Source organism: Ptychodera flava, chromosome 10 (assembly GCF_041260155.1).
Source record: "Ptychodera flava strain L36383 chromosome 10, AS_Pfla_20210202, whole genome shotgun sequence".
Lineage (NCBI taxonomy): Eukaryota > Metazoa > Hemichordata > Enteropneusta > Ptychoderidae > Ptychodera > Ptychodera flava.
Window position 1 is genome coordinate 26291962 of NC_091937.1, and position 17526 is coordinate 26309487.

Sequence of the window (17526 nt, forward strand, 5' to 3'; positions counted from 1 at the left end):
CAACAACTCCATGCCAACAACCAATTACCTGACCTGGCCACACATTAGAGAAGGTACAGCGTCATTGACGGTATTTTATTCAGAAATGAAATCCATACTTTTTCCATCAAGAACAAGACAGAGTTTCTAGCTTTCTATCTGCAGCTGTTTTAAGGCAGTACATGCTTCAAAATTAAAACACTTAAACTTGCACAAACTTTGAGGAAGGAAATTTCAAGCCTTTTCCTTTCAGACACAAGAATAAAAGTAGGGGCCGGTGTTCAAAATTTGTTAATGCAGAAATTACCCTATAATTGCCGACGCTTAATCCAAAATGGCCACCAACCCTGTTTTGACTATCTTGGCAAAATTAAATTTTGGATTTCACAATAATAATCCAGTAAAATCTTAACCCTTTCAGGACTGACTTTCTGGTAACTTACCAGAGCTACCCCTATATATAGGGGTTTAGGCCTGAAAGGGTTAATTACTCCGTACTTTACACATTAGCTTCAAAATGAACCCCCAAATATCGTAGACCCAAAATATATTGTAAAAGTTTAAAGGGTGTGAATATGTATTCATGAGGTGCATTGTACCTTGAAAAAGTGATTCTGTCAGCAAATCTGTATGTCATCCAGTAGTGTAGCAATAATGCATGCCACTTTCTGGAAAAAGGCTTTAAAAGCCTTTTTCCAGAAAAATCACTTTTGTCAGGAGTGGTAAAGAAAATGCTCTCTTTCTTTCTTTTCTGTTACCGACCTTTTCGAAATTCAGCCTTCAACACAAACATGCCAGATTTTGTGAAAACCTGAGCTTGATTTCACAGTTGTGTCAACATTCAAGTATTTAACATGTATGCTTGAAACATATCGCTCAATTCTGTTGTACAATGTAGTTATTTCTCAAAACGTCTGCCTCAAATATCGTTTTCAATTTGCTTCCCAGAAATAATGTTTTTTCGCAAATGGATTTTTGCACTGCACATCAGTATACACCAGTTTTCATTTGATCATCAGAAATATCCCGGGGCTATTTTTGCCTGCCATCCACATGCATTAAGATATGCCACCTATTTTTCGGTCTTTTGCTCATGTAATAATTTGTTATAAATAGCAGTGTTTTCTTTACCGTACATTGTATTCAGTTGACATACTGTATACATTAGACTATTATTATTGTTATAATATGCAAGTAACGTCCAAAATGATTTGGACCATTAACATCTATATTTATACTTGTTGGAAATCTCTGCTTTTCAACCATTGATTATTCTGTTATAAAAGCCATAGTGTAGGATACGTCCCTGGTTTCAAACTCAACCAGGGATGTTTTGTAGCTCACCCTCTAAAGAAATACAACACATTAACGCAGATCCTTCACTTCAGGCATTTCATCGTGAATGAGGACTCTTTGAAAGCCGCGTTCTTCGGTACCTCAATCGTCATGGTAACCGGTAAACAGAAGAAAGGGAAGGCTGCGTAGTGTGCCCGGGGGATGGTTTGAACTCCTGGTGTTAAATCTTGCACAGCGTGTTTCTGCTTGCAGAACCTTCACGCTAATGCCAATTTTTTGGCAAGTACACGGACTGTATGTTGCAGTTCTCCGTACAAAACTCCTTCTTTAATGACATATTGACATTTGAGTACTTAGCTCATTTCACATGTGTTGCACATATGAATTATGTGTTAACAAAGCAACCCCTGTAACTGGCTGGTGTTATACAAGTGCCCTGCCAGCCCGTTTTCTCACATTTCCTACAACTCGCTCATCTATTATAAAGGGTACGTTCTGTGTTTGAAAGTAGACAGGAACAAATCAACAACGTGTTGCCACTGGATTTATTTATAATCGTCTTCATAATACTACACTGTGTCTGTTAAAATTGACAATGTTTATGCCGTGTAGTCTTGTAAATTGTGGTCTAGAAGGGTTGGTCTCGGATTATTTAAAATCGTGGGTTTATTGTGTCGCTTACTTTACCTTTACTAATAAATGACATATCTTCAAACAACCAACTGTGAACTAAAAAAAATAAGGCTGTTCGATATCACTGTACTGTATATACATGTAGCCTAGATTTCCAATTTTATATGTTTGCTCATTACATACATATATTTTTAGTAGCTACCATAAAAGTGTCATTACATTCTTTACCCACTCTTCCATCTTTTGCTGTCATACGCGTTCAGTACATTGTATGTACACTCTTGACTCAGTCAGCATGTTTTAGAATGCTGATAGATATTACTGTCTTTCAGATACAGTCATACCGGTACTGTCAATAATGCTGAAATTAATATTTCATAGTAAATATATATACTCGGCAGACATGGTTGTGCCAAGGGTCCTACTGTGCATGATGTGACTCCACACATACATGTATGCTTCCTGGATCCAAACATTGTAAATTAAAATTATCAAAGGCTTCAAGATCTTTCCTTTGCCAAAAATGCGTTCTTGCAATATTTGATTTTGCCAAATCACAGGATTCTAACTTTTTGTATCTTATCATTATTAAATCATAAGTGTAGAAGTGCTTTTTGATGTACACAGTGCTTCACCCCCTGATCCATTGTATCCCTGAAAAGGTTCTGCCCAAGCTATGTTAAACAATAGGTATTTACTAAAGTCTGTTGGTGAGAGGTAAAAAATACCAAAATCGTTTTTGGACAAGCCACTGAAGGTACTGGTGCTCAAGATTTCTGAGGTATTAATACTGAAGTTTAGCTATATGTGATAAACATGGACTGACCATTCTGCCTGTAGCACCGTTAGCTTTTATTCAGCTACAGATGTGCATCCCACTTTCAGAAAACAGGTAGCAGTGCTTATATTACTTCCACATGCTTCAATGCTCATCCATGCAGTGGACCGCGTCGTACATCGTAACCATGTATGCAAAGTTCATGTTGCGGTGAAACCGTCAGAAACACACAAAAGGTAGAGACACAAACATAGAAATCATTAATCCTGCCATTTTCATGACGTACAGTGACAATTTTGAGTGTTTAATTAATCAATATTTCATGATCTGAAAAGGACAATTAATAAATGAAACAGCAGCAAATTTCAATGAGAGAATTCCAAGAAAAACAAATTTGCAGTAGATCCAATTACAGAATTGAAGTGGTGTGCAAGATTCTGTACAGCTCATTTGCATAAAAATATGGCGGTACAAAGCTCTACAAGGTTTCATCTAAGGAAAATTGAATGTTATTGATTGCTTCTGGGAATGAAAAATTATTATTGATTTCAGGTGTGTGGGGTTTGAGGTGAAATTGATTTCGTGTGAGTGAATAATAATAAGCATAGCCAAAATGAAACTTTCAATAAGAAATGCGTAGTCCATGGTTCAGAAGTAAATTAATCCTCCAAGTTAAGCCTATAGTTGAACACTAACTTTCTCCCCTAGAGGTGTTAACCCTTTGAATGCTGTAATTTTTTCCCACCAAAATTTGAGTGCAACATTTTACCAATTTTCATGAAATTTTTCTGTAATTTTTTGATAATTTTGGACGAAATTGATATAAAATTTCATTAGCTACAGTTTTTCATCAAAATTTTGGCTAAAATCTGAAAACAATTGTGGGTACGTTTTATAAAGACGACAAAAATTCACTGTGGCGCTCAAAGGGTTGAGAAATGTTTGTATATACGACCTCCGCTTATGATTTAATATAGTTTGATAATAAGCACTACACTTTCATATTCAACACCAGTGAAAGAACATTGAAGGATCATATATCAAATTAAACAGAACTTTTTTAATAAGTTTGTCTTTCCTTTTAATTAAAATCAATAAGGTGTAACCCTTTGTGAGAATAGTCGTAAATTTTCAGCATTTTCATCTTCTAAATGATGGATTTTCAATATACCGGTAGCTTCCGGTAAAACTAAAAAGCCAACGTTAGTGGAAACTGGATTTGTGAGCTATTGTAATGTATTACTATGAAAGGATGATTTGCGAAAACGTTTTGTCCTTTTTTATTGATCAAAATTTAGCACAAGGATATGGTGTGAAGGGTTCGCAAGTCAATAAGTTGAAGTCAATATCATGAATCAAAGTCAATACAATGAGATCAATATATACATGTATGTCAATACATAGTGCACAAAGGTGGCTTCATATCCATCATGGAGAAGGTATAAAGAGTAAAAAACATCTCTTCTGATATTTGTCTGATCCTCTTAGCATCAGAGTTTGGGTTCCAACTCTCATACAACCAACCTTCAATAAAATCCCACTTTTCCAATCACTGGTTAAGCCTTGTAAAGGAAATGAAGGCGGAATGGTTAATCCCATGATATACTCCATTGCACATCCATTTTACTATTCTGAGGAATGTAAGACAAGATTAGGATGTACGTGTCTATGCGGTTAAGACTGGTGTGGTTTATGAGTTATGGAACACAGCATCATTTAATGTCTGTAAAATGTCAGTGTATAAAAGGCTCATACCGGTATAGTTCTAAATTTTAAGGAACTCAGCTGTAGATGTTATGTATGTACCAGCTAGTATGTATGTACATGTATGTATCGGTATGTATGTATGTATGTACATGTATGCGTGTTTGCAGTGTTTTCTCCAGGGCGCGCGAACGCGCGAATCGCGCATTTTCAAAGAGCAGTCACCCCAAAAATTTTATCTGGACGCGCGACCCGGCGCGCGTCTGTGGCCCCTGCCATACCAGACAGTTAGTTGGCCTTTTGATTTTGCAATACGTCACTGACTGGTCACGCCAATGCGTCTGTAATGCGTCTGCTGGTGCCTAATATCGCTACATCGTCCCTGTGGGAAAAAAAATAATCGCTCAGCTCTGGTATCTGCTTGCCGCGCCTGTGTCCAAAAATAAACAATTGCCACATCTGTTGTAGCGTATCACAGTCCGTCATTTCCCTTGTGTGTTGGTCTTGGCCGCCTGTCAGAAAAAAAAAAACTTTGTTTATTGTTCAATGACATCCGCCTGAAATATAAGTGTTACTATGTTTCAAAATTTTAATTAGCATCGGCCTGGGACGAATCACTTTGATGCTGAACTTTAAAATTCCCCTACCAGCCACCACCACGTGCATTTGACGATCGAGATACAAGTCATGAAACGAAATCGCCTTATTACTGCCTTTTACAAACCCAAGTCTGATGACAAAACGTCTGAAAATTGTGAAGCGGAAGAAAACAAAAAAACTGATAGTGACGAGACGAAGTCTAAAGATGTGCAGAGAGACGTTGAAGAAACAGCTGAGACGGCCGGAGAGACGGGTGCTGAAATTGGAAAGCAAGGAAGAGAAAATCCTGGTGAAGTTACATCGGATTCAGACGACGATACTGAACGACTTCCTTCTAAAAAAAGAAAAAGGGAATCTTTTTGGCAAGACTCCTGGCTGAAAGGTTATCCCTGGCTAGAGAAACCTGAAGATGGGCGTGGAATGCGGTGTAAGGTATGCCGTGAAGCCGGAAAAGATAATTCGTTCACTACGGAGAAGGGTTGCAGTAACTACCGAACATCAACTTTAAAACGCCATGTCAATAACGGTAAACACAAAGATGCAATGAGAAATGAGAGAAATATCTTTGCGGTCGAATCTAAAGGTTGCCGTCTCAAATGCAGTTACTCAAAAAGAGGATGCAATTCTGGTCGCTATGAAGGCTGTATATTGGCTGGCAAAGGAAGCAGTCGCAACCGATAAATACGCGTCGCTTTTGGAGCTGTTGAAAGCTGCGCGGTGCGAACCCGTGAACAATCTGGAGGTAGGCAAAAACGCTACCTATCGATCGCATACGACGGCAGAAGAATTACAGCAAGCCATCGCTGATACGATCAAAGCCGATGTTGTCGATAGAATAAAAGACTGTGACTTTTATAGTATTTTGTGTGATGAAAGCACGGATATTTCGACATCGGGCCGTCTAGTCGTTTACGTGAGAAGTGTGACCGGAAGTTTCGATGTTGAGTCGCACTTCCTGGGAAATTTGTATATCATCGAAAAAGACGCAGCATCTTTGACGGAAAAACTTATCAGTATCGTGAATGAAAACCAGTTAGAAAGGTCGAAAATGGTTGGTTTCGGAAGTGACGGGGCCTCTGTCATGACCGGTGTGAAGAATGGCGTAAGCGCAAAATTGAGAGATATCAACCCGTTCCTCATTAATATTCATTGCGTCGCACATCGTCTCGCGTTGTGTACGAGCCAAGCTGCCGCGAGTGTCGAGTACTTGAAGGAATACAAGACTATTTTGACAAGTTTATTCTACTATTTCAAGCAGTCGTCGCTGCGATCTTCACACCTGAAAGAAGTTGAAGACATGCTTGAAAGTCCGCGTCTCAAGATGAAGGAAATCCATGACGTCAGGTGGTTTGCGTTCTACGATGCGTTACAAACCGTATACAGGTCATGGAACGCATTGGTGACCTACTTTGACGGGCAGCGTTCATCGAAAGACCCAAAGGCGGCAGGCTTACACGGCAAGTTGACGCAGTATAAATTCGTGGCGGTGATGTATTTCCTCATGGATGTGATCCCCATCGTGACGCGACTCAACCTTATTTTTCAGAAGGACGACATAGATATTGCAGCGATCAAGCCGACGGTCAGCGTTGTCCTCGATCAACTGACACAGATCAAGGACGGCGCAGTATCGGGTTTCTACACAGACAAACTTTCGGAGATAGACAGTGACAATGGGACGTTGATGGGACACAGAATTATGAATAAATCGAAACAGAAAATGCTTGTTGATGATGTGAAAAGGGCATTTCTAAGTAATTTGATCGATAATATCCAAACCCGTTTTCCTGCTGATGGTACGGGGTTAATATCTGCATTTGATATTCTTGGTATGAGAGATTTGTCATTTGTTGCTAGCGATCAGTTACCGCATTACGGCAATGATAAATTAGAGATTTTAATCTCACACTATGGCTTTGAGAAAATGAACAAAGAAGGTCAAATTTGTGCGCCTGTCATCAACCCAGATAACACACGGCATGAATGGTCTGTTATAAAGCCAGTAGTCTTACAGCAGGCCTATCCCAGAGATAATTTTACCACTTTGTGGAAATTTATCAATTCAAATCACAAAGATACAGTGCCAAATTTGATAGCACTAGCAAAGATTTCTGTTGTTTTGCCAGTAACCACTGCAATCTGTGAAAGGGGCTTTTCAGCCCAAAATAAAATCAAGACATCATTGAGAAACAGGCTAGAAGAAAGTGCCATTAACAGACTAATGACAATTCTCATTGAGGGCCCAGCACTACCTGACTTTGTTGGTGAGAAAGCCCTGAAGCTGTGGAAAAGTACAAAGGCCAGGAGAATTTTCTCAGCATCAGGCAGCAACACAAAATGACCTTGCACTTAATGTACAAACACTGTATTCATAAGGTGAACTGTGGACTGTTTAAAGCTTGCTGAAATTGTAGTTAATGTAAAATTATTGTAATTAATATTGCATAAAACTGCAAAGTCAATAAACTCCAGTATTCAAATAAATAACTTTATTGAAATTTGAAAGATGAAAGCTGTGTAGATAAGATTGGTCTGCAACTGTGTGAAGAGCTTAGTGATTACAGCAAAACCTACAGTAGAGATGAAAAAAATATTAATAAACACTTACACTATGAATGCATACATATATTTAAATTACTGAATTAATTTGCATAATTTATGCGCCCCCCTATTCTCAATCAAATCCCCCCTATTTTTTTATGTTATGGGTGACATTCCCCCCTTTTTTCAAAATCCTGGAGAAAACACTGGTGTTTGTATGTCTTATGTATATATGTATGTATGTATGTATTTATGTATGTATGTATGTATATGTGTATACATGTATAGCACAAATTACTTCAAGTACAAAGTAATAATATCTGTTACTGAAGTTTCATGTACATCCTAATCTTGTCTTTATACATTCCTCAGAATAGTAAAATGGATGTGCAATGGAGTATATCATGGGATTGACCATTCCGCCTTCAAGTACAAAGTAATAATATGACTCGGTTATTACAAAAATACCGCAAAGGATGCACGAGGACATTGGCGCAGTGTATCGCCTGACGCGAAGCAAAGGGTGATGCGTGGCGCCAATGTCCGAGTGCATCCTTTGCGGTATTTTCGTAATAACCGTATTATTATACATCTTACATTCCTGATTGGGGCATCAAAATGTCAGAGTAATGACCATTTTCGTGCAATGTCAACAATTTTTCTTCCGATTTTATCTCGCCAGTGTGCAACGCTACCTCGGACGCGCTTCTGCAAGTTTTGGAGTGTGTGCATTACACACGTACGTATGTACGCACGTACAGAGCACGTGTGAGACTTGCTCTGGCACTCGTCCAATGGGTCCCTTGAAATCGTTCTGCAGTGAACGCGCAGATACGTCCGCAGGGAATGGGAATGGGAATGGAAACCGTACGTGTGACGGAACGGGCGTTCCGTACGGCTTTTTAGCGCACGCAAAATTCTGTTGTTCTCGATGGTAGATGTATAATAATATCTGTTACTCAAGTTTCATGCATCCTGCAATCTCCAGTCATATAGCACTAATGTGTATGTATCTACATGTACAATATGTATCTATTTATCTATATGTACGGCATTTACAGTACGTTAAACTGACTGACAGACTGAAGTAGTGCTATAATTTTTGATTAATATTTCATCAGTTTTGTCATTTAAAACGTGTTAAGTAATGTACACATACATTGAAATACAGATAAATAGCATTTCAAACAGTGGATTATTTCAATCTGCCATGTTTAATTGTTCACAACCGAATTCTAGTTCGGCCTAAAATTCAGTTGTCAACAAGTATAGTGAACGTTACATATACCAGTATGCTGGCAGTGTTGACAATTGGAGGGCAAGATGTTTGATTCAATTGATGTGCATGTAGTTTAACAAGAAATCATTTCATAAACATCAAAATAATGGAAAAATATATCAAAAGTTTGAGTTCATAAAGCTTTAACCCTCATCTTACAAAGTTCATATTTCACCATCAGGTCAAGTTTATAGTAATCACTCAGTGAGACACAAAATCTCTCATACATTGCATTTTATAGCAAAGACTTGAACATTGAAGGCCCCTGAAAACAGATACACCTGTACTGTAAACATGATTTATACTGACAAAACCTGTTTCCACTATACAGTGTATTCAGGTTTTGGCTTAAGGTAGTATGTGGCTTGAATATAAAAAACTTAAACTTTAGCCCAAACTTTCCCAAATGAAACTTCCAATCATTCTCTTAATATAACAAGAATAAAAATCAGGGTCACTCTGCAAGTTTAGTTACCAGAGAAACAAATTACCTAACATTTTTGATATTTGAAATTCAAAATGGCTGCCATCCCTGTGTTAACTCCATGCCATGGGGGATAAAATTTATATTTAACAACACTAAGACATTGAAAACTTTACTTTCTCGAAGAGCTTCAAAATGAGTACCTATAGACTAGAAACGAACTGTAAAAATTTGATCATCCCGAATGTCTTTCCCCCAACCACATTCGGCCTTAATACTGCATTTTATGGACTCTGCAGATGGGAAGTGATAGGCTCTGCAGGACGAGGGTTAGGGCACAATAATGTCAGATGCGTCAACTACACGGACATTAACGTGTTTCAGAAAGATAAATGAACCGCCTTTAATGAGAAGCCAACACAAGATTTCTCTTCAGAGACGGGACATGTCATTAATTTCAATTGGCAAATGGCTGCAGGTTCCTAAATTTAGATGCCTCCGGAGCTATTAGCAACTTAATATGCAGTCGTCTGCGCTCTACAAACGAAATGTGTCTAAATACGTAACAGTGATTGTGTTGCACATATTAAAATCAATTGGATTTTTATGCATTTTGTGATGAAAGCCCAGGATGAAAAAAAAATTCAATGTTGAGACGTTGAATCAATTTACTTCCCGGAGAGCGTTCTGTGGCAAGTGCTTTCAATTCAATACACGGAGACAAATTGATGCTTTAAAAGGAATACCTGCCTGTACAGGTTCTACAAATACACATAGAGTACACAGAGAGTGAATGAAGAAAAGGCAAGACATTTTGATGGCTAACAATAAGGTACAAAGGCTTTCTAATCACAGCCCCTGTCAATCATGCCAATGCATCAAACTAACCCCCTGTTCCACCAATTTCAGAGCTGACACCCCCTGTTACTACCATAACTTGGATGAGTCCTATTATTGTCACTCAGGAATATTAGCTTCTCCACAAAGTACAGGGGTCATGAAGGACGACTCAGATAAAATCGTACGGATAATGTACATATTATTCTTCGTTTCAATAGAGATCCAGGCTTGTAGAAATCAATAGCTGCATTGTACAATAACATTGCCCCTGAATCCACCCCAATTTTACAGGACCCCTCGCTTTATCAGCTCGTGATAGACTGTGTTAGATGTGCTTGATTAACTGACCTTCTGCGAAGTAAAAAAGCTTGTTTGCAGTGACATTTATTTTAATACAGTGGATAAAAGAGACTTTGCCATTATCTAATCTGTATGCAGAGGAACAGATTTTGTCATTACGTTTATCCTTGATTTATTGCCATAAATTAAAATTTAATGAGTATTTTCAGGAAATCAAAGATTATATTTTAGGGTTATGAAAATAAGTTTCAGGTGTCTGAAAAGTGAAAGACTTTAGCTTTTGCTCAAACTTTCCCCAGTGAAACTTTCAACCACCTTCTCATAGTAAATCAAGAATAAAAATCAAGGGTTATCGTGCAAAGTTTGGTGCTAGTTCAACAAATTACCCAATATTTACTGACATTTAAATTTCAAAATGGCCGCCATCCCTGGGGTAACTCCTGTAGGAAAAACAAAATTGTCAATTTTCACAGAAATAAGTCGGTGACAACTTTAATTATGCCATGAGCTTCACAATGAGCCCCCACAAAGCAGTACTATAAACGTGAGACAGGCTGAACATCTGTACCCGAGGCAAATTCTGCCTTAATTTCCTACACGGTTTTTGCTGAGATCAGAAACAATGAAGTGTACAGGTATATGTGAGACAGGGCAGGTACTATTTTGCTCAGACAGGCAACCTGTCAGAGAAACCTGCCTGGATATCTACATGTAGGTGTTACTTTCTAAGAATTTCATGCACAGTTCAAAGGTCAAACAACATGAATATACCAACATCTGTCAAATACTGAAACTGCAAGGGTCTAATTGCAGGCAAGGATACTGAGATTGCATCAGCATAATGGTGTTATGATATGATGTGATGAAAATCCATCAAAATACTAGTGTGAAAGAGCACCATTTAATGAAATTGTCCGCATGCTGTCTGCAGGCAGTTAGGTTTTCATGCAAAATGGTAAAAAACAAAAACAGTGTTCGAGATATTACAAATCAAAAATAGCTATCCTGCCGAAGGAATACATTGGAAAACTACTGCTGTGCAGTAGTCACAGTCTATGTATATACATTGCGTTTTACTTTTTGCCTTTGTTAGATTTGACTAAAAATTTTAGGTAGGCAAACTAAGAATTTGATTAAAGTTGCTCAATTCAATATGAGGAAGGCAATATCAATTGAATAACACAGTCCAAGTACCGTATTTAGAAAGGATATTGACATGCTATTTGCTTTACAGCAGCTTTGGACAGGAACCAGGCATACAGACTACTGCAAAACAATAGACAACTTCTTTCCATGCTTTGCTAAATCTTTTTCAAGCATGTCATTTGGGTGGATGATTTTAACAAAAACAAAATTAATGAGAAACATTTATCGATGTCCCAGCAATATGCATTCAGTCTGGCTCCCATTGTCATTTATTGTGTACTGTATGTAAGCAATACCAGTACTTTTTAAAGAAAAAATGTTTTCTGAAGTGAAACGGAGAAATCAGTCTCCAGTTAGGGAGATGCATTTATTTTCATAGTTCAGTTATTTATGCTTTTCATTTCTTCATTGATATTCCAATACATTTACATATATACCGAGGCATTTTTTGGCACATTAATCTGTAATTATATCATACCAGTGTATCGATTAGTCAAGACGTGAAAATAACAGTGCTATATTCGCTTTCATTGACAGAGACAAATTCCTTTTTAACATTCGCGCCAGAATTTGAAGAAAGAAAAACTTTCACAGTCTTAGTTTTTGAAAATCAAAAATTTTATTTTTCCTCATAGAGTTACACAGGGATGGTAGCCATTTTGAATTTTAAATGTTATTAAATCTTGGGTAATTTGTTTCTCTGGTACTAAAATTTTGCATAGTGACCCCTGATTTCTATTCTTGATTTTGAAAGAGAACGGATGAACAATTCTTTGCGGAAAGTTTGAGCAAAAGTGTAAGTCTTTCACTTTCAAGGTGCATACTACCTTGATAAATATAAACACTGGTTCCAGCATACTGATACAGTACGGTATTCTGCTCCAAGGGTTTCGAATGCACTGGTTCAGTCTAAATGTACAGTCTGAAGATCCCAGACATGATTATAGGTATACATGTACTTTGCTGTCCATGGTATCTTTCACTCACTCTCCGATAAGCAAGCCCAAATTAGTGTCTAGTCCAATAATAGCTTTCAGCCCTGTGGCAGAGTCTCATACATTTCACCATGACGACATACTCACCTGTTTCCATGACACCCAGATTGATAATATTACAAGTGTATGCCATGTTTATGACAATTTAATACACAAACAGTCGCCTTGCCAAAGGCTGTAAACCTTGATCAACAGTGCTCTCTTCTTAAGGTATACAGTCTCCTGTAATCTAAATATGCCCACATATGGTAAAAGGGCGTTCCTTGGTATTCAAAATGCCCATGTGAGGGCGCTGTTTTTAAAAAGCGGCCACCCGCTTAAAATCTGTGATTGGTTAGATTTTCTCTTTCCATGGTAACTGTGGCAAAATTGGAACAGGTGACAGTATACCTTTAAACTCAATGTCTGCAAATGTCTATAAAGTTTGCATTCGGTGTATGCAGTACAGAGAGCATCATAAAAGAAAAGCTTGAAGCAGCTTGCGATGGCATATCAGTTGATGTATGAGAAGCTGATGTCAGATCTAATAGTCCGGAGGCGTAAACTTTGAGAAACATTTACTTTAAGTAGCGTTAATACATGAAGAATCTTCATCCCCAGCAGCTGAAACAATATCGATATGACATAGTATTAATGGTTTATGACCATGGGCATACTTCTTATGGTTCAGGACTATCTTTTGATAAATATTATAAAGTTATGATAATTCAGTGCAAGTCCTTGTTTTTGAGATTTCTTTGACAGTAGCTGTCATCCAGCCTGTCTCAAGATTAATATTTACAGCGAAACCACCTTCAACTATTATACATGTACATGTATGTCAGTGGACAGCGGTAAATGCAATACCACATTTCAGAGATATATATTATAATTTTCTCAGATATGATCAAAAAGGCAATACATAAGGTGTGTACATGCATGTAAGTGTAGCCCATATTTCGATACCCCTTTTCTGTAGTTTATTTAAGTTTGGCAAGCACAGAAACCGTATCAGAATATAAAGTTGCTTCTATTTATGAAATATTTTTCATTTCTTTGCCAGGCAAGCATTACTCTCCAAAATTGATAGCATACCATTTTGGACTACATGTATGTAGTACCACATGGAATAGAAAAGTTTTGATTGGTCAAAAGAGGTCACATGACAAAATCTGCACACTAAACTACTGGTGTGTCATGGAGGATAGCATCATGCCAAAATCAGCTGTCTCATAAAAGAGAAACGATCACGAAATGCATCATGTGAACTTAGACGTATAATGAAGCAGGATTTGTATTAATCTTGGGCTAAGAATGGACGATTTGAATGCACATTTCCACGTGCTCATGAAACTTGTCAAAGACATAAATTGCATCATACAGTCTTGTACTTTCTGCAGACACCCTCGGGCAATACCATCTCAATTTCTGCTATAATCCCAGGTACTTTATCAAATTTTGTACACGATACATGCCATGATTATTAGTATTCATATCAACTGTGACTGTGGAGAAAAGTACCGCTGGGTGTGTCTGGTGATACAGCACGATCCCTGATTGAATTCTACACTGTCTGGTACTAGACACCAAAAGTTATGCATTTTATATCACACCAGTATATTGATGGCATAAACTGAATCACTTGATCAGTCAAGATGTGAAAATAACCATGCTACATTTGTGATGTAGCACAATTGGAACACACACACAAGCTTTCAGCAAGGGGAGACATTCCGTTTTTGAAGTTTCACACCAGAATTTCAGTATACTATCATGACATAATAGCTATAAAACCACCTCAGCAATGGGTTTACCTCTCAGTTTTGACCAGTTCACTCCATAGATGCAGTTATCACTGGTGCATACGTACTGTGCGCGTGAAGTGGTCAAAATTGTACAGTATACCTGTTGCTGATGTGGTTTATTGCTTATTTCTGTTGTTACTTTGTGTACGTGTCTCTGTTCTATGTTGAAGAGATATCTTTCATAAAATCTTGCAGTGTGTGTCAACATGCTGAAAATACACTCAAGCCTTCTCAAATTATGCCAAAATTGACAAGAACAGGCCACAGAAAACGTCCTTGTCCCTTTTAATCTCCTGTAAATTATTTTTTAATCTCAACATCTGTGTAATCATCAATATCTTCTCTCTGTCTGCAGTGATGCATGATATAATTGGAACGATGTTCAACAAACGCTTTATGGATGAGTTGTTCAAGCCGCAGGAAGCCTACTCCAAGAAAGCTATGAGAACTGTCTTTGACAGATTAGCACACGCTTCAATAATGAGACTGAACACAGCCAGTATGGACAAGGTAAGAGACTGGGTACTCTCTCATCAATGAAAAATATTCTCCAGTATTTCAGCAGAGTGTATCACAGCCTTTTGCTGAGAAATGAATGGAGGTGGCAGTTTTGCTTTTTAAATTTGCATGTCATTATCCTAATATATTCAGAAAGAAGAAGTGGTTTTAGAATGGTGAAGTGGCTATGTGTTTTAGAGCTATCTCAGAGTCAAAAGTCTTACAGAATCTCACCCTTTCATACAGGAGTTGCGGCTCTGAAAAACACAGTATGGTTGCAACGACTAAGGTTTGAATCTCAGAAAAAATAATTCTCTTAATGCGTAGCTGTTTTCTTTAAAATGTTTCCCAGACAGATCTGTTACAAGAAGTGCGCCGTAGATCAAAACAATTTGCGTATCCTTCTCTTAATATAATAATGTGCATTTTAACGCTAGCTACATTCTACTGTTCATTTACAGCTTGATTGCCAAGCCTGAATTCATGAAATTTGAAGCAGAAACAACAGCAAGGGAAATTTATCTGTATATCTGTAGGGACAGCCTTGTGTCTGTTATGATGTTGTTATTTGACTGTACATTTTACAAAGTAGACTACAGGAGAAATCAGGCCGTCAGGTCACATCTCATGACACCCAGAATTGACAGGGATGAATACTCAGGGGTTGACATGTAGCTATGAGTCGGTAGTCTGCAAAAACAACCTGCTACTTTGTTTTTCCATACCGACTACATACTATATTCCTTCCATTTCCTCCCACTTCTATCATTCTGCTCTGCAGTCAGTTCTTTTATTAAAGGTAGAAAGGGCCTCGGGGACAGACATTCAAACTCCTAAACTTTTTAAAGTACATTTTAGGTCCACCACTTGTGGGGGCTCGTTTTGAAGCTCGTGGAGCAAACAAAATTTTCACATCCTAATTTTGTGAAAATTGAAAAATTGAATTATTTTCCAATAGAGTACAGAGATGGCAGCCATTTTGAATGTCAAAATTGGTAAATATTTGGTAATCTGTTTCTCTGGCACCAAATTTTGCCCGGTTACCCCTGATTTTTAATCGTGATTTTGAAAGAGAAAGTGTCCTTTGACAGGAAACGTTTGTGCAAATGTTCAAGTCTTGAATTTTGAGGCGCATACTGCCTTTAAATTGTACTGCATACATTTATCATAGTTTATGACTTTGGTGTCTCCTTCCTAAAACATCAGTGTGCCTTCTGTGAACTGTGTGTTTGCTGATTGACATGAATCTATATATAATTTAGAATGCTTAATGTGCCTAAATGTGAAGTATAGCTAGGTAATAAAATATGTGCTCTAGAAAATCAACAAATGAGAAATTTGAATCTAAAATTCGATGTGTACTGATTCTCAGTGATTAGTGATCAGTGTTTGTAAAGGCCACCGTGTGATTGATGTCAATGCACAAAGTGTTTTGACAAATGGCTGTAAACTTGGATAAACAGACATAAATTCACCAAGTCTGGGAGTAAAGACACATTAAGCTCCAATTTAAGGCACACAAGTTACAAGTCTAACGTGAAAGAAGCAGGCCTCCTATAAATCAATCGACAACGCAAGTCATGAACCAGGACTGAGTCACAAATAGACTTCTCTGCTCACACTACTTTGACAGAGATGGAATTTACCAAGACATTTCAATTGCCCCTGCACTTAAGTCGTCTGTGTCTTAAGAACACACGATGTGTCTTCTTCCAACCTTCAGTTCTAAACATCTGTTAGGCAAGAGACTATATGTTGTTCGGGAAATAGGCACTCTCTAGACATGAAGAGGGAGAGGTGGAGGGAGGGAAAGACACAGAGGAGGAATGGAGGGGAGGGATGGAGGATAGATTGAGGGAGCTGGTGACATGTTGAGGGAAAGAGAAGGGAGGAATGAAAGGAGAGAGAGGGAGGAAAGATGGAGTAAAAAAGGTTGGGGGAAAGAAAAAAAGTATAGGATAGACAAAAAGAGACAGTGTAAGATACGGGGTGTAGAGTTTGTGAGAGAGAGAAAGAATATTTTACTTTACATGTGCGTGCCATCATAAAACATGCATGTTACCATCACATAAAGAATGATCCAATCTCGTGGCTTTGTAGGCAAATATTAATGCCCTACAGTGATCGATTGTTGATATCAAAGCAGTGGTAATGTGGACTTCCCAGCAGAATGATGTGTTCACGGAATTATTCGATTAAAATTCCTGGATGATCAGCTGAAACCTTGCCATCTGATGTATGTAGTAGGGGAAGCCCAGGAATGAATAAAGGGAGAGAGAGAGAGAGAGAGAGAGAGAGAGAGAGAGAGAGAGAGAGAGAGAGACTACAATCAATAATTAGCCTACATAACATTAATCTGTTTCTCTGCTACATCTGTGCATTAAATCTAAAATATTTTGCCGCATTTTTTCTGATGCTGCATGTAAAATTTACAAGGTAGCATTACTGTATCTACCAGTAGTGGTTTCCTTATTTGGAGCTAAGGGCTTAGGTTGCCGAGAAAGATTAGTCGTACGCTTCTTCAAAAGTGCAAGCTGGGAAGGATTTCTGTCTGGAAAATATATAATACTCTGTATGTTAGACATACGAAGGAGGGCCGGTCGAGCAGAAAGTGTTGAATTTGTGATAAGGGAAAGAGATTTCTGATATTATGTTCAAACATTATTACTGTGTTTTAAATTGAAATAAATTTTTAGTTAAAACTGGCAAATTAGAACAGTAATATGAAA

The 17526-nt window shown here is 37.9% G+C and overlaps 1 protein-coding gene across 2 annotated transcripts in view; it reads left to right on the plus strand.

Moving 5' to 3' along the window:
- The window catches only part of LOC139142350 (protein OSCP1-like), a 57658-nt gene that overhangs the window by 16339 nt on the left and 23793 nt on the right, over positions 1-17526 (plus strand). For both annotated transcript variants that reach the window (XR_011554371.1, XM_070712262.1), the window contains exon 2: positions 14655-14809. Coding sequence is in view for 1 of the 2 variants with exons in the window: in XM_070712262.1 (XP_070568363.1) it covers positions 14655-14809 (155 nt within the window). In the remaining variant the exon portion in view is untranslated. The remainder of the gene's footprint in view (positions 1-14654; positions 14810-17526) is intronic.